The sequence below is a fragment of the Corapipo altera genome, unplaced genomic scaffold, assembly GCF_003945725.1.
Source record: "Corapipo altera isolate COAL_440 unplaced genomic scaffold, ASM394572v1 104, whole genome shotgun sequence".
Classification (NCBI taxonomy): domain Eukaryota; kingdom Metazoa; phylum Chordata; class Aves; order Passeriformes; family Pipridae; genus Corapipo; species Corapipo altera.
This window is the reverse complement of record NW_020884920.1, coordinates 563,146-588,039: the sequence shown is the minus strand read 5'-3', so window position 1 is coordinate 588,039 and position 24,894 is coordinate 563,146. Positions and strand designations below refer to the sequence as shown.

General features: G+C 42.1%; 2 protein-coding genes across 3 annotated transcripts in view; one reads left to right on the top strand and one right to left on the bottom strand.

Annotated features, from left to right (window-relative positions):
• Nucleotides 1–18: 18 nt before the first annotated feature.
• On the top strand, nt 19–24,606 carry TECPR1 (tectonin beta-propeller repeat containing 1). 2 transcript variants are annotated; one of them, XM_027656424.1, is made up of 25 exons: nt 19–86; nt 3,088–3,320; nt 5,052–5,234; nt 5,731–5,853; nt 6,493–6,618; nt 8,115–8,289; nt 8,386–8,486; nt 9,948–10,049; nt 10,446–10,591; nt 11,400–11,923; nt 12,634–12,779; nt 13,671–13,826; nt 14,355–14,504; nt 15,113–15,270; nt 15,950–16,077; nt 16,338–16,440; nt 17,122–17,218; nt 17,603–17,682; nt 17,986–18,042; nt 18,702–18,876; nt 20,084–20,219; nt 20,534–20,626; nt 21,315–21,421; nt 21,843–21,962; nt 22,632–24,606. In XM_027656424.1, exons 2-25 carry the CDS (start codon nt 3,090–3,092, stop codon nt 22,827–22,829), a joined length of 3,615 nt encoding a protein of 1,204 aa, XP_027512225.1. In that variant the 5' UTR covers nt 19–86; nt 3,088–3,089; the 3' UTR covers nt 22,830–24,606. The 2 variants fall into 2 exon arrangements, with proteins under 2 accessions (XP_027512225.1, XP_027512226.1); XM_027656425.1 differs by lacking the exon at nt 19–86 and adding an exon at nt 1,250–1,273.
• The window catches only part of LMTK2 (lemur tyrosine kinase 2), a 58,221-nt gene continuing 48,291 nt past the window's right edge, over nt 14,965–24,894 (bottom strand). The window contains exon 16 of the transcript XR_003529855.1: nt 14,965–15,192. The gene's annotated coding sequence lies outside the window, so the exon portion shown is untranslated. The remainder of the gene's footprint in view (nt 15,193–24,894) is intronic.

The following is a 24,894-nucleotide window of genomic DNA, read 5'->3' as shown; positions in this document are numbered from 1 at the left end:
CTGCCCGGCCGCGGCTCCGCGGGGCCGCCCTGACGGGGCCGGGGCTCGGCGGCTCCTTCCGCCGGGAGCGGCGGCGGGACGGGCAGGTGAGGGGCGAGCCCGGGGGGCGGGCGGTGCTGCGGTGGGGCGGGCAGGGCAGGGCAGGGCAGGGCAGGGCGGGAGGCGGTCGGGCCGTCTCCGCCGCGCCCTGCGCAGCTCCCGCCGCCCTTCCCGGCGGCTCCAGCGCTGGCGGAGCCCTGGGGAGGTGCCGGTGCCTCCGCGCAGCCCCCCGGGGGAGGCGTGCGGGGCGTTCTCGGGTCGCCACCGGAGCCCCGCGGCCGCCTCCTGCCGCAGCGAGCGGGGAGCGGGGGCTGTGCCCGGCCCGGGGCCGCTCCGAGGCCGGTCCCGCCCGCCCCGGCCCCGCGGAGGCGGTGCCCAGCCCCGCACGGCTCCTAAGCCGATCCGGCCTTAATGCCCGTCCGGGAGGGCCCGTGCGGGGCTGCCGGGCGGTGTCTGCGCCTTGTCGGGTTTGAGGGGCGCGGTGGGAGCCCCGCGGGTGCAGAGCGGTGGCCGTGGCTGTGCGGGGGTACCGGGGCAGAGCCCGCGCGGTTCGAGCGGTACCGGGGAGAAATCTGAGCCCCTTGTGCCCTGGAACAGGGTGGAGCCTGTGCTGGTGGTGGTTCACATCCCGGCACGGCCCCTCTCGCCTGCTTTCTCCTCTCATTGCTTTTATAATATGGAAGGAGTTGGGATGTTTTCCTAGAATTCTGTAGCAATCAGTGTTACGCCAGGCAACCGGAAATTTTAATTAACAATGTATCGTGTTTGCTTAAGTAGTTTTGGTTCTCTCAGAAATACCTGGCTGAGCTGTGGGATGAGGAATAATTTAGCAGATCTGATTTTTTTTCCCAGTCCCCTGAGAGTACTTGACAGCTTCTGCCTTCATTGAAATGCACGTGAGCCACAAGCACTGAGCATCTTTCAAAATCGAGCAGCATCTGTCTTCATCTTCTGCAGCACAGCCAGTGCAAAGGGGCCTAGAGTGAAGTCCTAGAAGTTTACAATCCCAAATGCATTTGGGATTTTCCCATAATTCTCCAAACAGTTTCAAAAGTTCATATGTAAGAATATGCAGAAACTCTCACTTGTCTTGGTTGCCTTGATTATTTTAATCCAGTTGCATCTGCCTGCATTATTTTAATTCTGTCCCATCTGTAGTTTCCCAACTCCATAATCTTTGGAACTTTCTGAACCTTTTTTTGAACTTTTCTGCCTGCCTGGACTGTCATTCCAGGTATACAGACTTTCATTTATATATTTGCCCACCTTTAAGAGACTACTCCTTGTTACCTGGCTCTGTAGTTATGATTGTTTCATAATCCATAGTGCTTCCTTTACTCCAGACTTGCTAGTATTCTGGTTGCCTAAGATTAAATGCATAATATTTTCTTCTGTTATAGACACTGTTTTGCAGAATTTTAAGTGCTAATACTGAAAGGCTTATTTTCATGGCCTTTATTTTCCCAGTGGTGTGTACACTATCATTTTCACCTTATCTTCACTTTGTTCCATTCCATTTTTCCATATTATGTCCTGTACTATCCTACAGGAGGATATGAAGAAGGTAAATGGCTAGTCCAAGAGCAGACAAAGATGCATGCCTTCACAGTCCCAGCAACAATGAGGAGAAAAAAGGTCAAAACTAGAGGATTTGTCTTAGTTATGCTACAAATAATAGGAGAATTTTGCTCATGATCTTCTCCTGGCATCACTGGTTCTCTCGCACTACACATTTTCTTCTCACTGTTACCTATTATTCACCTGTTGGATCCAGGTTTTTAGGTACTTAGCAGGAGCAGTTGTAGAAATCAAAGAATTCTGGAACATTCCCCCTGGGATGCCAAGGGAATTTACTGTGCTGTTGTTTGACAGTGACCCAGTTGGTTCAGATTCTCTGCAGTTTCACCTCTGCCATTCACATCCACAGAACAAGTCAGTCCCTCTGTACCAGCACTTCTATCAGTCAGAAAGCAGGCAGGCAACTCTCCTTAGGCTCTTGTGTTGAAAGCACAATTGCCATTTGACAACAAAGCAGTAGTGTTCCACTCTGACTCCAAGCAAGAATTCCTCTTTACTTTCATTGTGTTGGATCTGAGTCCTTTTTTCTACCTTTCCCCTCCTGGTCCCCCGCTGTGTAGTTAAAGGAACTGAAGGCAAAGTTCAAAATACTCATCAGTAGTTCTGACTGTTAGACACACAGAACAACCAGAATTTGTCTGTTTTGATGGCACTCAGAAGGCCAAGTGACAGAAATACCCTGGCCTGTCTTGACTTCTGAAAGGACTGGCCTCACATAAAAGGCTGACCCCTCCCTGAAGGGCAGGGCTGCAGTGCCCAGAAAATGCCAGGTTATTATGTGATAGAACTGGAATGGAACTCAGCCAGGTGTCTGCTGTGGAACCATATTTATTCATAAATATTACATCTATGAGTATTAAAGATCAGATCCCAAAGTGGTTGGATCTGGTACAAAATGCCTTGGAAAGAGGTTTCCTGGCAGCAGTAGGCAATATGTCCATGGATTAAAACTAGATGTGTGCTTACAGAGAAGCTCCCTTTCACATCTCTGCCTTTGGACCTGTGTAGGGGTGTTACTTACACCGAAGGTGGCTGAGAAGGAGGTACTGTGGGATACCAGGGCTTTGTGGAGCTGAGGTGAACAGGGTGTGTAGCACCATCAGCATCACCAGATCTTGGGAGTGGAGCTGCCTGCTATGAAATGGTCTGTGCTACTTAGTTTAGAGCTGAGTTCTGTCCCCAGCCTGCCAAAGCTGTCCCAGTCATGTTGTGACCTCCTGTAGGATGGACAGTAGTGGGCTGGTAGCAAGGTCTTTCATGTGGCTTTGCAGAGCCATCTAAGAGGTGTGACTGCATAGCTCTGCCAAAGAGATCTGGCTGCCAGCTTTGCACAGGCTCTTCTGAAAAATCATCCCCTACATCTTTATTTAATTTGGCTGATGATGGCTCAAAGCAGGACTGATCTGTAGTAGGTTCAAGATCCATTTTTAAACACATCACTTCTATTAATACCTTCTTTTTGCCTTTCAGATATGGCCATGCCCAGTTCCCTTTTGTGGGCTGTTGACATTTTTGGGAGGGTTTACACCCTGTCTACTGTTGGCCAGTACTGGGAGCTCTGTAAGGACACACAGCTGGAATTCAAACGGGTGTCTGCTGTCAAACAGTGCTGCTGGGGAATAGCCTGTGATCACCAGGTGTACACCTACGTGTTCTCAGGGGATGTCCCTATTAGGTACCAGGAGGAAACCTATGAGAACCAGGTATGGCAAGTTATGGTACCACCACACACTTGGCAGAAAGGGCAAACCCCTACCTCAGTCTTGGTGTGCTTTTCTCACAGGAAGATTGATTTTTTGTTGTTGTTTTTTTTATTTGTTTTCACTTTTTACCTGAAGTTTCCAAAGAGTATATATGTGCCAAATAGCAGGTTATTCTTTTAATATTTAAATTCCCAAAGGAGTTTTACCTCCCTGCTCTTAGCAAAAGCAATGCCAGTGTGAGCCATGGCCTGTTCTGTGTGAGCCATTTCAGACTGGAACATTCAGCCTTTTCACTGAGTGGTTTCCTTTCCTTAGTGACAAATACACAATTCCCATAAGAAAATGCCCAGTGGAACTGGAACTTCCAGGCAACAAAGATACATTGTCTTTTTATTTATCAAAGATACAATATCTTATATGAGTCTTAAGAAAATGCTGGGTTTTAGTGTTTCAAACACTTCTCTAATAAAGGCATGACTTTCCACTAAAGTGCATTTCCAGCTTTTTTGCATAGAAGTGTAAAGATGATCCTCCCTGTATGGTGTACTTCAAAGTAATGTCTTTAAAACAGTATTTAAAGGAAATTTATCAATTTCTTTTAAGTTAACTAAAAGTTGAGAGAGAAACCAAGCACAGTTTCTTGAGCACATTTTCTCTCTTGAGCACATTTGTCTGATTTCTAATGGACAATGGGATAAATAGAAATTGAGAAAAGACACTAACTTATCTGCATGGGTAAAAATGCAGCAAATTAATTTTATGCATTATTTAATATTGATACAACTTTTCAGCCATTTAAGAAGGTTCCTTTTGTTGTGTAAACAGGTTCTTTAAAAAAGCAAAACTTAAAATTTTATTTGTTATTTTAAAACTTTTTGTTTTGTTTGTTCTAGGCTATGAAAAATGGAAAACAAAATACTAGAAAGTACAAAAGGAAACATTCTACAAGAGCTCACAAGGACAAAATTAAACTCAAGTAGTTTACAGATAACGTGCAAAGCAACTTAGCCATATTCCTAGTAAAAGTAAATAATATTTTGTGTAAAAATTATAGAAGGATTTTGAGCCACTCATTTTCCATGTGCTCGAAAATGTAAGACAATATTGCATGACAGATTTTGCCAGTATTTCTATAGTATGTAGGAGTGTGGGGAGAAAAATAAAAATGACAGCTGTATTGGTGAAAATCCTTGTGTTATTTGTACTGCTATTGATTCAAGCCAGATTAGTGGGAAAGAACCCTCTGGTTTAACATAAGATACAGGGGAGATTTGCTCATATAGTTATCTTGACACAATTTCTGGCACAGAAGCAGTGCTATTTTTCTAGTGCAGACAAGATATTAAAAATTTTTGTCCAGAGTGTAGATTAGAAATCCCAAGGCCATCTAATGCAGGAGTGTCATGGTGCCATACATCACAAAAAAAAAAAGGCACTGTTAGGAGTAAAATGTATCATGAGATGCTCCTATTTGTGAAGCCAAAGAGGACTTGGTTGGGACCAACTCTGTAGTCAGCCCTGCTTTGAGACTTAAACAAAGTCTCAAAGTCTCTTCCTAAAAGCACTGTGTTAGGGAGGGGCTCACAGAGGGAACACTTTCTCATTGACCCCAGGAATTCATTCCTCTTCTACTGCAGAAAATAAGAAACGTGTCTTTTATGGCTCCCTGTAGATGTCCAATATGAGATGATGTGATCTCCAATAAAATCCTCTATTTATTATTTCTGGCAGCGCTGGAATCCGGTTGGTGGCTTTTGTGAGAAATTACTGCCCAGTGACCGCTGGCAGTGGAGTGATGTGAGCGGGCTAAAACATCAGCAGCTCGATAGTTTCACTCTGCCTTCTCCACACTGGGAGTGGGAGTCTGACTGGTATGTGGATGAAAATATTGGAGGGGAACCAACAGAGAAAGGGGTAGGTGAACAATAACAAAAAGAGATCTATTCTGGGAATCCTTAGTCTGTAAAATAAAAGGCACTTTTATAGAAGTGTAAAAGATCTGTAAAAATAAAACTTCCCAGAGATACATCTTCCTGGGAAATAGCTCAACTCTAATACAACACAAGGAAGGGTCTTGTTTGAAGGCTTTTGAAGTCCATAGGAGCTTCCTTAGAAGCTTTTTTCTTTTGATCAGGCCACGAAATGCTGGCAACTGAATGCCATTGTTATTTAAGATCTTTACTCCAAAACAAGCAAAATGTTTTACTGTGTCTTGTTTGTTCTGTGTGTATCATGCAGAGGAATTTGGGATGATTCATAAATCATCCATGGAATTAGCTGATCTGTTAATCAGGGCTCTTGAGACACACACAGTAACTTGTACTGTGATCCTCGTGCAGAATTGCTCTGAGTTATGATTTCAAGCTTTCCCTTGGTCCCATATTTCATACAAGAAAACCTCTGTTTGCAGGGCTGGACTTATGCCATAGACTTCCCCAGCACCTACACAAAGGATAAGAAATGGAATTCCTGTGTCCGGCGCAGGCGGTGGATCAGATACAGGAGATACAAATCACGGGACGTTTGGGCAAAGGTTCTGGATACCTTTTAAATACTAAATAAACTGTTCTTCTGAAATAATCAATTATAAGTGCAGGGAAATTAATTTTTTATTACTTATCAGTAGACTGGACCTGGATTCCTTGACTTCCAGCTTGCTATTCTTGTAAGCATAAATGGAAGGCTGGGATTATTACCTGTGGTAATAAGGTGCCAAATCTCATGCTGATGTAATTGGAGATGGATGCTCAGCTCCACTGCAAATTTCAGACCAGCTTTTTAACTTCCTTTGGTTGCTTGACAAAGCACTCTCATTTGAGGTGCCATCTGCCCGGCATCTTTCACCAGCTCTGTCCTTTATCTGTATGAATAACTGTTCATTAATAATTTTTGTTCCATTCTAAGAACATACAAAAATTGTAATTTGTGATGTTACAGCTTTCCAATTCTGTGTGCACTGCAAAAATTTCCTTTAGGTAGGGTACAAAACACAGCCTCCTTCGTGCTGCTCCAGCAGCGTTTCCCCTCTCTCTGCTTATAACAGCCTTGAACGAGAGGGAGAGTCTCCATGCTCAGCCACTTTAGGAAGTGATACATTAACCAATCTGCAAGACACAAGTTAGGCCACCAGTGCAGTGTCTCCTCTTCTCAATCTTCCTTCCCTTTGCTTCAGATCGTGTCACATGATGATCCAGAGCAGCTGCCAGACCCTTTCAATGACATCTCCATCGGAGGGTGGGAAATCACCGACGAGCCTCTCGGCCGCTTGTCAGTGTGGGCAGTTTCTTTACAAGGAAGGGTATGTGTGTGTTCCCTGTGTTTTCTGACACAAATTACTAATGGAAAGGAGTTAAATACTTCTAAAAGAAGGCAGGTTTGTTATTGTCTTATGTTGGTAATGAAATACGCCGTTCGTGCATCTGGCAGAGGATGAAAAGCTGCTTTGGGGCTACGTTATGTAACAACTTGGGTTGTAAATGGAAAGGCTTAAGTATCTCAGAGAGTTACTGTTTTATGGAAGCCTTAAACCTCTATGAACAGGTGAATCTTAAAACTTGGAGTGAGTAATGTCTTATATCCTGAAAAATTGCCCAGAGTGCTGACTGTGACACTGGTAACCAAGAAAAGGAGCCTTAAAACCTGATAGAGACTCTTGCAAAGCACTGTGCTGTGCCTCTGTGGTGGAGAGACAGAATTGTTTTCTGAGACTCACTAATTAGTAAGTGGTCACCTCCTGGTTTGGCAATGTGGTACCCAACTCTGAAATGTTCTCATTTTGTTTTCTGTTGAAAACTATACGTATTTCTTTGTTGTTGTTGTTGTTTTTAGGCCTACCATAAGATGTCTCTCCTCTTTTGCTCAGTGCTGTAAAGATTTGACTCTTGCTTTCCTTCCTTTGTCCTTAGAGCATGTATCCAACATTGCTTTGTCTCTAGACATTTTCTAACTTGTGGTTTCACAGGGCAGTTTGTAATATTTTTAAGAGATAGCCTGAGCTTTCAGTCACACTTGGCACTGCCTGGAGAGGCAAGCAATCTTGGTTAAATTGTTTAAAATAAAATTCCCTATGCCTCATACTTTCCAGCAGTACGTGACAAGCATCCCAGTCTACAGGCTTACTTGACTGCCATTGTAAAATGCTTTCATTTCCCAAGTAACAGTCACCAGAGAAATAAAATATTTCTAAAAATGAGGATTTAATACTCAGCAGTCATCTTGTGGAGCGCTCATGTGACTACCACAGGATGCTTTCTATGCTTGACCTTCCTATTTTGGCTGTGATCTATAGAGAAGTGCACAGTCCAAGGCTAGCAAAAGACTGGATGTCACTGAAGGCTGCACAGAGAATGAAAATTTTTCCCCATATTGTGGCAAGTTCTGTTCAGTGAAAGTGAGGTCATGCTGTCAGCCAACAGAAACATTTTTGTGTTATGTATTTGTTCATTCTTGGTTTATATAACATGCCCTGCAATACACTGAAGTGGTTGAAATGTTAAAATATACACAGGTCTTGTAGCAATAGGTTTCTGTACCCAATCCAGATTCGATTCTATGATAAAAGCAGCTCTGTAGAACAGCCTCCTCCCTTAGTACATAAGGAAATAGCTTCAACTGCATAATCAACATAAGAAAGTACCTTTAAAGGTCAGAGTGCCATACACTACGTAAAAACATCCCGTTGTTAAAGGAGGACTGTTCTTTCCAGTTTGTCTTTATGCTTCTCTCAATGGTTTCATTGTTATAGTGATATTTTTCCTGGGTTTATTCATCTCTGGTTTTTTAAAACTTGTCTAGGTATGGTACAGAGAAAATGTCTGCCACCACAATCCAGAAGGTTCCACGTGGTCCTTAATCACCACTCCTGGTGAAGTTGTACAGATCAGCTGTGGACCCTATGATCTCCTTTGGGCAACTCTTTGGGAAGGGCAAGCTATTGTGAGAGAAGGAATTGATAGGAATAACCCTCAAGGTAAAGTTTGTTAAATTTAGCTGGAAACCCCTTTGATTTTTATAGTGGTGAATAAGAAACTAACCTACAATGCCTTCTGGGTTTTGTTTCATGCAGGAATGTCCTGGAGTATTGTGGACTCTCCAAGCTCTGAAAATGGGATTATGCACGTCTCTGTGGGTGTTGATGTGGTGTGGTGTGTTACAAAGGATAGAAAAGTAAGAGGGATCATGATCTGCTTCTGCTTTTTTCTTCCCTTTTCCTGTCTGCTTTTCTCAAACAGGAGTCCTTGCACAGGAAGTGTTGGGGATTTGGACTCTCTATCCTCATGGTTTGGGGAATTCTAGTTCCCCTTGCTATGTTATGGGAATGCTCTGTGGTTTATGATGGATGTAGTTGAGTGTAATTTAAGGAAGAGTTTCTGTTTTCTCCTGGAAGGAATTTTCTAGACCCAGGTCAGACAGATGTGGCAGGTGGGCAGGGATGTTGGTGGGGATGTAATAAGGAGTCTACTTTTAGGGGATTTTAAGCATTGAAATGGAAGGGACTCCTGCTGCTAAATCTTGTTTCCACATGGGTTGAAGATTACATCAAAAGCAGCATGGGGAATATTGTTATTTACTCTTTCCTGCATGATGCTATTTTTTTATCTTCCTACTGCAACTGTTGTCTCTTGATCAGCGTTTTAACATAGGGGTTTTTTGTATTTGTTAGGTGAGGTGTCTTTTATGTGGATGTGTGACTACTTTCCTCTTGGGCTTTTAACTTAGAATCATAGAAAGTCTCAGCTTGGAAAGGACCTGTAGGTATCATCAAATCCAACTCCCTGCCCCTTGCAGGGAATCCTGGAAGTTGTGAAGAATACTGGAACACTCTAGTATTAGAGTGCTCTTGTGCTGGTTGCAATCAAATCCTTTCCTCCTGAATTCAGAACCATGCATGAACTCTGTGCATGTGTCGCAGTTGTGTTGAGTTTCTCTGGTTTAATGAGTCACTACTTGTCAGCTGAGCCATGGCAACAGACTGTGCCCAGCCTGCTCCATCTGCCACAGAAATCCACTGTAATAAATGGAGATAAGCTGGTGTGTTTTCCTCCAGATCTGCCACAGGACAATCAAGTATACTGATGTTATTGTATTCAACCAACAACTTCTAAAGGAGTTGATTGTCGCTATATGACTCTGTGCTACATATAGAGGGAAATTTTTTCAGGTACCCAACCCACAGAGACTCTCAGATTGGTAAAACCTGATCTAAGGGAAGATAATTTAAAGAGCTGTACCACTAAGAAGATCCCTCTGACAGTTCCCTCTGTCAGCTCTGCTTCTAGAGTTTGAATACAAGAGCACTGAAGGCCATTTGGAATGATCAAAAATAGCCTACAGTTGATATGTAATAGAAAGCAGAGAAACCAACTCTGTCACAGAAAGTCATACCAAAAAATCTTCCAGTGGGCTCTTCTGGCTGTAGTTGGACACACAGTGTGGGTACTATTAAGAGAATTGCTTTATCTTTATCTGATAAAGAAAAAGAATCAAGGAAATAATTGAATTCTTAAGACAATGCAGCAAGTCAGTATTAGAGATTAAGATTAATCCACTAAAGAAACTAAATTCCAGCTGTCTGCCTGCTAATGCAGAAGGAACAAAATTTAGGCTTTTCTGCTGTTTTTGTTGTAGGTGTGGTTTAGAAGAGGAGTGAACTCACATAATCCTTGTGGGACAAGCTGGATTGAAATGGTTGGAGAAATGATGATGGTAACTGTAGGCTTAAATAACCAGGTAAGAGAGCTGCATACCAGCTGTGGGGATATTTACTTTCCCCTTTGTACAAGCACTGTTCACAAGTGGCAAGGACTGTCAGCAGTGCCAGTAGGGCTGGCTGAACAAGAGGTCCACGGGCTTGAACTGCTAGAGAGGAAAGTGTGGCTGAATTCTGCACCAGGAGATAACAGTCAGCATGTGTCTTGAATGGCACAGGGAGGTGCACACAATTCTCTCTTGATGGTACAGAATTTTGTACTGCATCTACAGTATCAGCATTAAGGAAGAATGCAAAAAGAAAATGCTGTATCCAGCAGCTCTTTTGGGTTGAATTCTGCACCATTGCACCGTTTTTGTAACTGGTATCTACTGCATTCCAAGCCATTTCCCTCACCAAGCCCTTTCCTTCCCTAGGTGTGGGGAATTGGCTGTGATGACAGAGCCATTTATTTTCGTCAAGGTGTCACACCAAGTGAGCTCAGTGGGAAGACATGGAAGGCAATTGTGTCTGGCCGAGAGAGCGACAGATCTCAGACCGGGAGCTCAACAAGTCTGCTCAGGTACCACATGAAATGCCTGCCCAAGACTCTGTACACCCAGAGTTTCAATGCTAGGAGATATTTCTTTACATTCAAGTGGTACAGACAGGGAGGAGTGGGGAAGGCATCTCCAATCATTATGTATGCCAAAAGGCATTTGCATTTTTTCCCGTTAAAATTACCAATAAGCAGCAGTTGTTGGATTCAGAGTAGAAACCGAAGCTCCCACATTGGAATTCAGTGCATGTTTGCAGTAAAGCATGTTCCTCTGGGCTTTACTACCACTATCTGGAACTAGTCTCTAATAAGAGGAAATGTTGTCTGTGAAATATCATGAAGGAGTGTCAACTCTACTCAGGAATTACCCTTCCTGAGTGTCACTGTACATTCCTTTTCCTTGAGAGATTAAATCAGCTACTCCATGCTGGCCTATGGGCTGTGCAAGACATGCCAATGGACCTGGGAGTGCTGCAGAAGCTACTTGTTTGAGTCAGTGTGTGCTGAGAAGACCTCTCTAGCTAAGACAAATCATAAAGTTAATAATGAGCTTTGAAAAATCCTATTTGTTATTTCATATTTGCCAAACGTGATGTTGCTTCAATGTTTTTCCTCAGAGTTGTAGGCAGCCAACACCTCCAACTGTTTGGAAAGATCAATGAGATTCCTTTCTGTGGTTCAGATTTATTAGACTGCTCTGCCAGATTTGTGGTAGACTCTTTCCCCTGATAGAAAAAAAGAAGTCTGTTGTTTCTCTGTGTGTCTGTGGTCTAAGGCCTGTGGTAATTAATGCTTTGGATGATAGTTAATTAATTGTCTATTTGTCCTTCAGTGCTGGCTGTTTCTTTACTGATGATATTCAGACCCAAACAAATGCCATCATTCAGGGTGATGCAGACACTTCCTCTGACACAGAGCTTCCCAGCGTGCCCATGAACCCCACCAGCACTGTCCCCGTGGGAGCTGCATCCAGCAGCAGTGGGAACAGCACAGGCAGCCAGGCAGAAATACCTGCAAACCTCCCTGTGGATCCTCTGGACTCTGATCAAGGAGAAGCCACCGCTGCTTCAACAAATCATGAGAAAGCTGATCTTGAAATGCATAAATCTGCTGCGAGCCCAAATCCTTCTGCAGAGCTGCAGTGGACAAACATTGACTTGAAGGAGGCCCAGAAGCAGCCAGTGATCTCTGTCAGCAGCTTTGGGGACACATCCAGCCTGTCCTCCCTGGGCGTGTTCCCGGCGGGAGCTGAGGAGCAGTACGGAGCTGATGAGCACCCACTGTGGGCCTGGGTGTCTGGGGGAGGCTGCCTGGTGGATCTGCACAGCCCACTGAAGTGGTTCACTGCTCCATCAGGTACCACCCAGTCACCACAGCAGAGCCTAGTTCCCAATCACAGCACAATAAGCTCTTTAAGACAAATACTGTTTTGGTTTTTTGGAATGAAGCCATGGTGAAAGACTTCTGATAACCCACTTACTCTTATTGCAGTTTGGTAATAGGCTCCACGTCTGAGCACAGTGCTGCAGTATTTAGCTGTAAAGCACTTTGGGCTTGAGATATATAAATTAAAAGTAATATTTGCTCTGAGTTTCCTAAGAATTTTGTAAAATAATCTGTGTTCGGTCAACATCTCATTTTTAATTGTACTGAAACTGCAACTTGTGGAAAAACTCATATCACTGAATAGTAACAGGAAGCAGTGAAAAGAGCTCTCCTGAGAGATGCAGATGCCAATAAGTCATTCCTGCCATTCCTACTGAGACAGGCCTATGAGACAGAAGGTACACAGAGGTATTGTGAATGTCAGCCCAGCTGATAATTGGGTGGCATTAGAATTTAGATTCTTGACAGACAGTGAAATATAACCACATTTTCAAAATAAACTGTGAACTGTGGCATCCCAGTATGTAACAATATAACTCTAAATGCATTGTATCACCTCATTACCTTGCAGTTCAGTGACAAAATTCCCATTTTGACAGATTATGGCTTGGAAAGATTTTACCTTTCACAGAACTGTGTTCAAAGCTCCCTGGAGTTTACTGGGTTTGCTTCTGCTCTAGGTCTGTCATGCTCTGTGCAGTCCCTGTCCCTGTCCATCACCCCAGCTCAGACAGCAGCCTGGAGGAAGCAGATTTTCCAGCAGCTCAGTGAAAGGACAAAGCGGGAACTGGAGAATTTCAGGCACTACGAGCAGGCTATTGAGCAGGTGAGTGGTGGGGACACATCTCTTGTCTTCTGACACACGATTTGAACTTACTGTCAGCTTCATATTCTTGCCCTTATTCCTGTCTATGACAGCTTTCCTGGATTATTACTGTCTGAGCTCCCTGTGGGAAATTAACAGCTTGTCAAACAAGGAACAGCAATCTTCCTCTAAAAACATTATCAGATAGTTTTGTATAGGAACAAACAAATTGGTCAGCATTATCTGAGTACTCTGAAACCTCAAATTCTCAGAGAAATGTTAGCAACAGCACACATTGTATGGATTATTCCACCACAAGATGAGGCTTCTTAATTGAAACAGTGACTCAAGTAGATGAACTTTCCTCTCTGTGGCCATTAAAAGATTAACTTGTATAAATAAAACAATGATGCAAACGTCAGTGGCAGCTGTTAAATAGCAGCACTTCTGTTTGATGTTCCCTTTGTTATGGCTCCTTGGCTTTTTTCAGATTCATTCATATTTTTGGTCCCTTCATTGCTAATTGCCAAATGACATCTGGAATTCATTTGATTAAAAACACTTGGAGCCCAGGGGTTTAATGAAGTTTAAAAAGATTATGTCAAAAGCCTTTAAACTCCAAACAGAGGTTGTGTTATAACAGGAGCACAGTAGAGTCAATTAGTACCTGTGTGCTTGCAGAGGTTAAATGTAAAATACTGTTGCACATATGCTATTACAGTGCCCTTCAGTCCATTTTTGTGAGTTTTCATTTTGCCTTCAGCTTCGGAATGCTCTGTGTCAGAATTAACTGATATGATGCAGACTAAGCTTCAGCAGAGAGAACTTGTGGCAACAAAAAACAGTATTTAGGAGAAAGAAAAAGAGTTTACACAGTTTCCTTAATCCTGTAAATATGTGTTTGCCTTGTAGTCAGTTTGGGTTAAAACTGGAGCCTTGCAGTGGTGGAGGAATTGGAAGCCTCATAAATGGATGGATGTTCGAGTGGCACTTGAGCAGTTCACGGGGAGCGATGGAATGCGCGACAGCATCCTGTTCATCTACTACATGTACCACGAGGAGAAAAAGGTGTGTCCAGCCTGACACCCTGGAGAGAGAGCATTTGGCAAAGGGAAACCTCTGCAGGGAAATCAGCTTTCATAAAGGAGGCAAATTATGGCACTCTAATGTTCTGAGTTTTGGGAGCCAACTCAAAGGTAGCCCCGGGTACCAGCAAACCACAGACTTTTCTGAGTTGCAGCTCTGTCAATGCTACATCAGAAATACCCAGTCAGCAACCACCCACACTGCTTAAACCATCAGTTCTGCACTGATTAGGAGTTCTGTTGGAAGTTCAAAATGTTCTTGACTGTGAAGAAAGAGCCAGGTTTGGCTGGCCAGAGTCTTCACAAATAGGGTTAATGCCTACAGGCATTAATAGGAATCAGAGGAAGTGCAGGGCTGGAAATTGAGCCCCACTCCTTCTGTGCCAAGAATTGATTCTTTGCTATCCTTGGCAGGAGTGCCTTGTTTGGAGTCCTAAAGTGCAAAAATCCTGGCTCTGAGGAAGGTTTATCTGACTTCACCTTAGTCACAATTTTTTTTCTCTTGTCTTAGTACATCCACGTGTTCCTGAATGAAGTGACTATTATAGTTGAAGTGCTGAATGAAGCCAAACACTCCTTTGCACTGTACACACCTGAGAGGACAAAGCAGCGATGGCCAATCCGCCTGGCAGCCACAACAGAGCAAGAAATGCATGACTGGGTAATTCTGGGAATCTTCCATTTCAAGCTGGCAATATCTGCAATAAAACATAAAAGCTACTCTCTGAAATCTCAGCATTACATTTGCACTATCCAGGGTACTCATCTGTTTTCAGAGTTTAGGTATTTGAAACATCAAATTTATTTACAGACACCTGAGGCTTCTTGTCTCCTCTGGAGTTTGCACATGTGTTGGTGCTGCAGTTACCCACAGCAAAACCAATATTGTTCCAATTTCTGGATATAGATTAGAGTACAAATGAGTTTAGGAGTTGAATTCAATCTGTTCTTCTACGTTGGCAGAAGAACCATTCTCTGCTGTGACTGTTGTAGAAAGTCTTACGTGCAGGCAGGCAGATACACACTGGAGCAAGGGAAACCTGAAAGATGCTTCATACTGATCAGTCCCTGCAAACCACAGTGCCTCCAGTGATTGTGTGATAATTTCTAAACCCCTGAATTCTAGTGCCTTAGAGAAAAGGCTGCAGATTCACTTTGCTGATTTGGAAGAACATGCAAAGGTAAAGCTTTGTTTTACAGTACCGAACATCTATATTTTTGTTCTCACTGTAAATGGAAGCTGTTGGTTCTTTGCTTCTTGTTTTGTAGCTGTCTCTGCTGACCATGTCCTGCTGTGAAAGCAGACGGATTCAGGGCCCTCCTTCTCACCATGCCATTTGGTCTGTTACCTGTAAAGGAGACATCTTTGTTAGTGAGCCAAGTCCTGAGCTGGAGGCCGGACCACAGCTGATGCCCTGTGATCAAATGTAAGAGCTTCCAGAAGCTGTTCTTTCTGCAGGGGATGCCATCCAGCAAAGAATGTCCTTCCTGTCAATTCAGTGGCTTTGATGGGCTGTTGGAGTGTACAGTGCACTGCAGATGTCTGTCAATGACAGGGTTAATGGCAACCTTCATATTCACCACTGCATGTGAAGAAATCATGTTTTAATTCTTAGATGCTGGAACTGTTCTTGTGATTTCAAAAGTCTTTCTCAAACTCTTGTGATTTCAAAAGCCTTTCTCACTGAGATCTCATTTTTTGTGATTGCATCTTTAATGTCATAATTACTTAACAGATAGCCTAGACTAAAAGTAAACCTAATCACTGTAATTGGAGCATTCAGTTTTAACTGAGTCAGAAAATCTGAACTTTACAGTCCTCTGTAGACCCTGCAGTCCAGGAGCAGCTTCTTTACAGTTTCTATTACAACTGTGACAATATGGTACTTGCAAACTCCTCAAGAAAAACAACACCATCTGCTTTTTAGTATTTATTCAGAGAGAAATGCTTTCAGCTGGCAACTGCCTTCACTTACAGGTTGCCCAGGGGTTGAACAAGTGAGCATATTAAGTTGCCTGTCTTGAAGATTGTTGAGTTGCAGGCAGGGAAAGCACACATTCCTGATGGATGTGGTGTAGGGTAAAACATTGTCCTTTCTCTGGCAGGTTTTGGCGCCAGGTCGGGGGTCACCTGCGGCTGATCGAGTGCAACAACCGCGGCGTCGTGTGGGGCATCGGCCACGACCACACGGCCTGGGTGCACACGGGGGGCTACGGAGGGGGCTTCATCCAAGGTATGCACAGGGGGGCTCTGGGTGCACATTCCTGACTGACCCTCCTGGCTGGGTCAGCTGGTCAAGCTGTTTGTGCTCCCTTCCTGTAGCCTGACGTGTCGGGTTGGACGTGAACAGGCCACACCTTAGAAATGAATTGGTATTGCAGTTTCATATTTTCAGCTTAAGAGTGAGATATTGAATTTAAAATGTAGCATCTTAAGAGTTTAAAATGTAGTGGTTTTAGCTTTACTCTAATCCAAATTATTTATTTCTCACAGGACTGGCCAGTAGTGCTGATAACATTTATACACAGTCAGATGTGAAATGTGTTTACATCTATGAGAACCAACGGTGGAACCCAGTCACTGGATACAGCAGCAGGTTATTTAGTCAATTTATTGTATTTATTTACTGTAATATTATTACTGTCAAATGAAACAAAGGGTTTGTTCTAGCTTTTTGGCATAGTTATTACAGTTATTCTATTTTCAGTCTCCTTCAGCACTTATAATTAACCTGAGATAGAAGGAGCGGTGTTTCTCAATTTTCTAATTTGTAATTATCCATTCAAAATGCATTTGTAGCAAAACACTGCAGATTTGTGCTTTGTGATTGCACAAAGCGTGCCTACTTGCAACATCTTTCATTATTAAGGCCACGCAGTAAAGTTATTAGCATCTGTATATTCATACATACTCTGCTAAACACACTGGGTCCTTGAATAGTATATTTGAACAAAAGTATTGAAAATATATATTCACATATATGAGGGTCTATACCAGAGAAACTCAGGATTCAGCTTCCAATTTTAAATAGTGGTGAGGAATATCACTCTACAGAGAGTTCACACAGTCCTCAAGTTTGGTGGAACTGGAAGCAGTTGTACAAATTCTTTCCCACTATCCTCATCACTCACATGATATTTCTAAAACCAGAGATTAATGTCAGCAGAGTGTTTTGTGTATGAAAGTAGGAAGTGCTACAAAAAGGCTTTTATTCCCTCGCTTTTTAAATTCTCTGTTGTAAATGACCTTGCATTCTTTGTCTGCTGTTCCACCACAGAGGGTTGCCCACAGACAGATACATGTGGAGTGATGCATCTGGTCTGCAGGAATGTACAAAGATCAACACCAAGCCTCCTTCTCCACAGTGGTCTTGGGTAAATTTTGTCTTGGAAGGTTTTTTTTCATGAGGAAGGCAAGGCTTTAGCAAGTGGGATACAAGACTTGAGTTCAAGCGACCCAGATTTTCTTCCTGGATTTGTTGCAACATTTAACCTTGTTTTTCCCATTTCACTGGTAATAATCCATAGGCAAAAGAATGTTAAGCATCGAGTGGGTTTTTTTGTTTAGCGGGACTTAGACTGATCCCTTCCAGCTGAATTAAAGGGACCTGGGAACCTGTGTATGAATTTCAATTTTTAGTATTGGAAGATTTCTAGCAAGTCCTTGCACTCAGAAGGTGTAGGGAAACAGCAGAAGAGATTATTTTTATTATCCATCAGGTGTTGATTGGGCTTGTTATTGTCCCCTTCTGACAACAGGTGTCGGATTGGTACATTGACTTCAACGTGTCGGGCGGGACGGACCGGGAGGGTTGGCAGTATGCAGCAGACTTCCCAGCGTAAGGAAACACCTCCTTCTACCCAATCCACACTTAAGTCCTCATTTCATGTTGTTTGCTGGCTTGTACATCAACTGTGCTTTGACAGGGACACAACACTGCCTTGATTTCTCCCTTTTTCTGGGGACACTGGATATGTGCCGGGGAGGTTGGGCAGCAAGGTGAACTTAGCAAACTATTGTTTCAAGGGTTTTAAAGGAAGGAGGTGTGTCTGGTGGGCAGATATAGATGCTCTCAGGCTGGCACTGACATTGGAGATGCTCTGACATCCTCATGAACATCTATTTAAATCTGTTTTGGTAGGTCCTACCATGGTCACAAGACAATGAAAGACTTTGTCCGACGGAGGCGCTGGGCAAGGTGAGGAACTAAGATATAAATAAAAGGTATGAGCTTGAATGTTAACTGCTTACTGCAAGTGTCCTTTAGTTATGAGAGGAAAAGTCTGTGATAATAGAGTCTAACACAATTTCCCTAATAGACAGCACTAGTTTGTTGCAGTTTCCTCAGAAAAAATACACAAATTCTCAGTCTTTAATTTAGAGCTGCCTTACCTCTGCTTACCTCAAGATACATAACTTTTTAACAGGCCCCATCAAAGAAGGAATTGTAAAGTTATTCCCTTAACCAAGAGAGAGGAAGACTAGAACTGGATGTGGATTTTTCTCTGCAATTGAATTCATTATCTTGCTGTTGCCCAGTGAGTCTGAGAGAACTGGGGAGCAGAGGAGCACAAATTGCAGACTTTTTAGGTGGTCTTGGTTTTATAAAGTAATAAAAAAAACAAAACAAAACAAAACACAGAAATCTTGAGAAATCAGTAATAGTTCAAAATGCAAAACCTGATGCAAAGCATGATTGGTTGTTAAAAACCTCTTTCAAATTAAAAATACTGATACTTAATGAAAAGTACTGCTTAATGAAAAGACTTCAGGACTGGAAGTCAACAATGGTCTGAAAGACAAAGTCATTTATAGAAAGTACATACTTCTGACAGATTTGGGTTTTCTCTGCCTCAGAAAATGTAAGATAGTCACCAACGGGCCGTGGCTGGAAGTGCCTCCTGTTACCCTGTGGGACATCTCCGTAATTCCCAGTTCAGATGCAGATGATGAAGAAGCAGTAGCACTGTGGGCAATCAGTGACAAAGGAGACGTGCTCTGCAGGCTTGGAGTGACACAGCAAAATCCAGCTGTAAGGCTCCCTGTTTGTTTTCCCTGCCCTATTGATGTATTTAATGTCCTTATGCAAGTCCATACACAGTCACACAGTGACCTCTCCCAGAGCACCTTGGTATTTTTTACCCTTTTATGTCCCAGATTTGGAAGTCCCTGTCCATCAACTGCAGCACAGTTTGCTGCCCACTTCCCTTATAGTGCTGTTCCTGCATAATCTACCTTAGCTTGTGCCACAGCACTTGCTGGGGCCTCTCTCAGCCCCTGCCCATCCTCTCATGAAGCATTTTACTTCCACTTCCTGCACTGATAGCTTAGTTCCTCTTTTTTTTGTTGTTGTTTTTTAAATTGTTGAGAATGTACATCTCATTTAAATGATTGGTGAGGAATAGAATTTCTCTAAATTATGGTCCCAGTCTGGTGATATCAGTCAGAGTTTATCCTTTGACTTTTCTGGGCCTGGAACTGACTCTATTTAAGAGAGATGGGTCTGGACAAACCTACAGATTTGACTTTTTTTTTAATGGACTGGGACAGAAATAATGAGCAAATGTCCAGTAAAGTGTGCAGAAAGGAACAAATATTCCCAATAACTTCAAAAGGAATATTTATTTCTTACCAATAGACACATGCTGAAACACCAAAGTAGGGTGGATATGCACTGATTTTAAGCCATATTTACAATGGGGGGTGGGGGAGGAATCTAACAATATACTTTATTGGAATTTGGAGAAAAACTGCAGGAAATTGAAAGTTTTATAAGAATGATATTTTTCCTTCCTGTCCAATCAGTTACAATAGCACTGATCTGTAAGGCAGTGCAGCAGTGAGAACTGGAATAGTGTGTCTGGAATCTGAAGCCCCATATCATTTGAGTTTTGTGAGACTATTATTCTGTGTAATCAAAACCAAGGGATTATTAAAAAAAAAAAAAAAAAAAGAAGGCTTTAGTCCATCTGTTCAGACACATGTAGGTGCTTAAAATCCAGTAATTTAAACATAAAAGGCCCTATTGTAGACCAATTTAGCTATTTTCAAACAGTTGTATATCCAAATATCTTTGGGGATCAGCAACCTTGTTTCAGTTCAGTTGTAAAGTTACTAAGAATTATTCCCCATAATATTCTTCACTGTATGGGGTATTTTCCCATTTGGTAATAGTCAATGATATTCTGTCATGGAGTTTTTAACCTTTCCTTGACAATTCATTTTCCACTATTTTTCAGGGCATGTCCTGGCTGCACGTGGGAACAGACCAGCCCTTCATTTCCATCTCAATTGGGGCATTTTACCAAGTGTGGGCAATTGCTAGAGATGGTTCTGCCTTCTACCGGGGTTCAGTGTCTCCCAATAAACCTGCAGGTGAGTCCTTGTACTTTCTCTTTTACTCTTCTACACTGCCATGGCTGCAAAAGACCAACCTGTTTCACAGAGGCCTTTCCCACAGATGTGCAAAACACTGCATACAAATAATATGATAATTGTAGCAGTCGATTTGCTCTTCACTTGCATGATTTAAAGTGCTTGTTTGTAAAAACAAGCTCACAAAAATATATGAAGTGCAATGTCATTGCCAGCTTTCTTGCACAGCAATGTATTTCAACTGCAGCATTTTCAAGGCCTCTCATGCAGAGTTCTGTTTTCTCATGTTTAACTCAAGTATTTCTGACCTTTAGGTGACTGTTGGTACCATATTCCTTCACCTCAAAAACAAAAGTTAAAGCAAGTCTCAGTAGGACGAACATCTGTGTTTGTCTTGGACACAAATGGTAAGGATTTAAAAAGATTATTAGTTAAAAAAAAAATCCATCCCTATACACTGGACTGATTTAAAAAGGAGAGGCTAAATTAGAGCTGGACAGATGATGACTGGTGCTCCAAGAGGAGGAATATTTTGTACTGAAAGATTTGGAGTAGCAGTGCACTGAAGTACTTGGTGTTTGTTGTAACTCAGAGTGCCCTGGGTAACAACAATCCAGCATCTGTGCTCTTTGGGGGAGGGAAGACACAGATGAAAACTGCATGGCAGGATTTTGCCTGGAACCCCAAATGTACAAAACTGAAGAGGAATATTTACCTGCTGCAAGACCTGGATATAACCCCATCATTGCAAGATAAAATGTGAAGTACCTTTTGTAAAAGAAACAAGCCTTTAACACCAGATTTAGAGACCTTCATCTCGTTTGCTTTTGTTTTCCAGTGGTCCTTCTATGAACATTTTTCCCAAAAAAATTTTACAAAACAGTATTTGCTGTTTTTCAGAAAGGTTATAAAGAATAACTATAGAAATACAAATTCCAAAGTAGGAACCTCATTGTCCATCACTGTCACACATGAGCCAAAACCATGATGCATTTCCCCAGGACACAGGAAGAATTACAGCTGAGGTGTTGTGTTGTTTGCAGCACTTCAGCCAAACAGCCCCCTGAGCTGTAACCAGCTCTGTTTGTTTTCCAGGGAATCTTTGGTACCGGCAGGGAATCACACCGAGCTACCCCCAGGGATCTGCTTGGGATCACGTGTCAAATAACATCCGGAAAATGTCCGTAGGGCCCCTGGACCAGGTGTGTAGGAAGCTCCCTTGGATCTCATTAGTTTATTAAAAATTATGCATAACATACTTTAGTAATTAAGTGTTCTTCAGAATTATTTTTGTTTAGCTTTGTTCCACAAAGTGTTGGTCTAAATGCTGGAATCCTTGACAGCAAGACAAATAGTTGTACCAATGGAATGGTGCTCCAGCCCTTTGTTGTAAAAGCCTCATTTTTTTTTTTACAATGCTTTTTATATACTTAATCTCTTTCCTGCCAAGTCTTATCTGGCAATGTTTTAATTAGAACACTGCTCTATAGCTTGGGTGTCTCTCTACCTAAATTAGAGCAGTTTGGCCCTATTGAAGATCAAGACTGATTTCTGAAAGTGGTCAAACAGCTTTCATATCTGGGAAGAGCAGCACATTTTATTGCCTCTCTTTGCTTTCTTGAGGTCTGGGTGATTGCTGACAAAGTGCAGGGAAGTCACAGTCTGAGCTGTGGGACAGTCTGCCATCGGATTGGTGTCCAGCCCCTGGAACCTAAAGGCCTCTCCTGGGATTATGGCATTGGGGTAAGTGCTGGGGGCAGGATCCTACCCAAAAATTGTACATCCAGATGTCCTCAGGCACCCAGAGGAAGAAAAGTGCTATCCTGCCCAGCTGGTGAGTGTTGGAAAGCTCACATGTATCTGCAGGAGACTGACCTTTGTTCTTCAGTCTCAGGCTCCTTTTTTAAGTCAATATAATGGGCTGTGCAGTTACAGCTGGGAAGTTGTTTATTTGCATTTGATAAGTATTCATTTTAAATAGGGAATTTAAAAGTTATAATGGAAAAACTAGTAGAGTAAGGGCCATTTAAAAAGAAAAAGTGGGTTCCTTCCTGGTCTGCACACGATTATTCCTCATTGTTGTATCCTGAATTATTCTCAAGGTTTTGAGAAAGGCTATTTCAAGGTTTTGCCCCTTTTTAGGTTGGTGGAAAACCTGCAGTGGTTCTGCTATAAACACCTGACCCTACTGATCTCAGCTCCCTGTAATAAAAATAATCCTCAGGTTTAGCACCTCTATAGCTCCCTGCCAGGGAGGTCTGGTGTGTTTTATTTCATTTTACAAGGAGCCTTTTTACTGATTCCTCGTGATTAAATAGAACAAACTGAGTAGTGCCCATAAAGCATCACATCAGATATTGCACTTGCAGGGTGATGTTTCTCCTTTTGAATTTCTGTATCAATCTTTTCCAGGGTGGGTGGGAGCACATCACAGTCAGAGGAAATGCAACAGAAGCATCTCGGGCCACTGGTCATGACACCTCCGAGGAAAACCTTGCAGTGTCAAAGGATTTAGAAGATGAGGAGAGTAAAGGGAAAACAGAACACTCTAAAACCCCTCTGATGGTCAGTGAAAGTCAAGAATTGGACAGAAATGCTGTTAATTGTTAAGTTGTCACTATCTACATGTTGCAAACAGGCACAGTCAGTATAAGTTGAAAAGAAACTAAATGTCTATTGCTTGGAGAGAAACACATGACCTTTTTGTGCTACTAATGTGTTTGACTGAACTGGACTTTGCAATGGGGTATTTTCAGTACTGAATTCTTCTACTACATCATGTGTAAAACATGACTTGATAGAGCTCATAGTTTTGTCAAAGCAGGCAAGGTTTTTTTAACCATCATGTATTTCTGACCCTTTACCATAGCTGCTACACCCCATACAAATGTGAATATCTGCAGATGGTCACTATATTAACTTTTTTTTTTTTAAATATTATAGTTCCCTACATTTCTCTCACATTCACACACTGTTCTTGAGATTCATGTTTGAGCCTAGATGAAGATGTTGCATTGATTTAAATGAAGGCAAACATACCTGGTCCTGTTTTGTACCTGCACAGAGCTCTGCTCCCCTGGGTGCTCCCTGGGTAAGAACTGAGCTTGGGTTCCTGCTCCCATCAGTAAAATTAAATCCTGAATAACTCAGCTTGGGGGGCAGTTACCAGGAAGGGCCAGTTTGGGCTGTCTTTGCTCACAGTGAGCAATGTCTCACTCAAGAAGTGGAACCACTGCTTTCAGCCAGGCTGGGCAGGGAGCAGAGTCCAGCAGTGACATCTGTTCTGAACTGTCACTCCAAATGGGGGTAAATTATGTTTTGTCTTCATCTTAACTGGAACTGTGATAACTGGGGTGTACAGATGCCTCCTTAAAGGGGCTGGAAGGCACCAGACACTTGAGGAGTTAGGCTGTGTTCTAAGTCATTGCAAATTATGCTTTCACAGTGTAAAACTCAAGAGAAGAGCTTAAATTCTGACTTTACAGTGCAAAGGGACTTTACTGCTATCAGTGGAGTTTGCCAGTGTAATACTGATGGGGGTTCAGAATGAAGCTCTGCTCTTTGTTTTTAGTAAGTGATTTATTCATCCCTTTTTCCAACAAGAAACCACCTTCTATTCTCAAAAAAAAGCTTTTCTTCCCCAGTTACTTACTATAATTGGACAGTTTACATTCATTTTTCCTCTGTGTGTGTGACTATATGGAGTTATTTTTATATGATGAGCAGTTTGGTGTGGTCTCAGTACTGTATTTGTAGAAGTAAAACTTATGTTTGCACGTATTTAAGGAATATATTTGGTATTTAATGCCAAGGAAAGCACTGTTTCCAAGTCCAAATGTGAATGAAGACTGAAGATGCTTAACTGTTTCAAAAGAACCTGTTGATCTTTCCAGTATGTGAGTAGAGATTTCGGATTTATACCTACCTTGTGGGAGAATCATAAATAACATGTTTGCATTAATTACCATTATAGGTTTTGCATAACTTGCACAGTATCTTGTCCAAATAAATAACTTTATTACATGTATTTTTAGAGAATTATTAGGATTGTATTTTCTCTGCATTGTATCCAAAAGATTTTTCCTTTTAATAGTCAGTGTTTACATATCCAACAATCAACCTGGTTGCACACAATAAGCTTGATAATGTACCTTTGCATTTTCCCCTACATTGCCAAGTTTTACTTACTTTACTGTAAATAGCTGGGTTTAAGTGAAAAAAAAAAAGATAAATTATAAGTTGGTTGTGTTTGAGTACTAAGTATTTGCCTTCTAAAACGATTATTTAGAAAATTATTTAACTTAAAATATGTCATTGTTGTTGCTCGTTAAAATAAGGAAAAGTGACTTTAAATTAAAGCAATTTTGAAAAATAAAAGTAATTTATCAGAAAAAAAAAAGAAAGCTTCTTAAAAAAATCCTTTTTGGCATCTCCAAGAGCACAGCACTTCAGAAATGACCAAAGAGCATCCCACATCTCTAACCTGGAGAGATGCTGAGTGGAACAACGGAAAGAAAAGGCCTTGGAATTACTTATTTCTCCCATTACAATCAGACAACATATAAATACAACAAGGACTAATTTATCAACACAAGGCAGCTGTTGAATGGAATAAGATCCAGCACTGTAATGGCAACTGAAATCTGTATCTCAGCAATACTTCAATTAACATTTG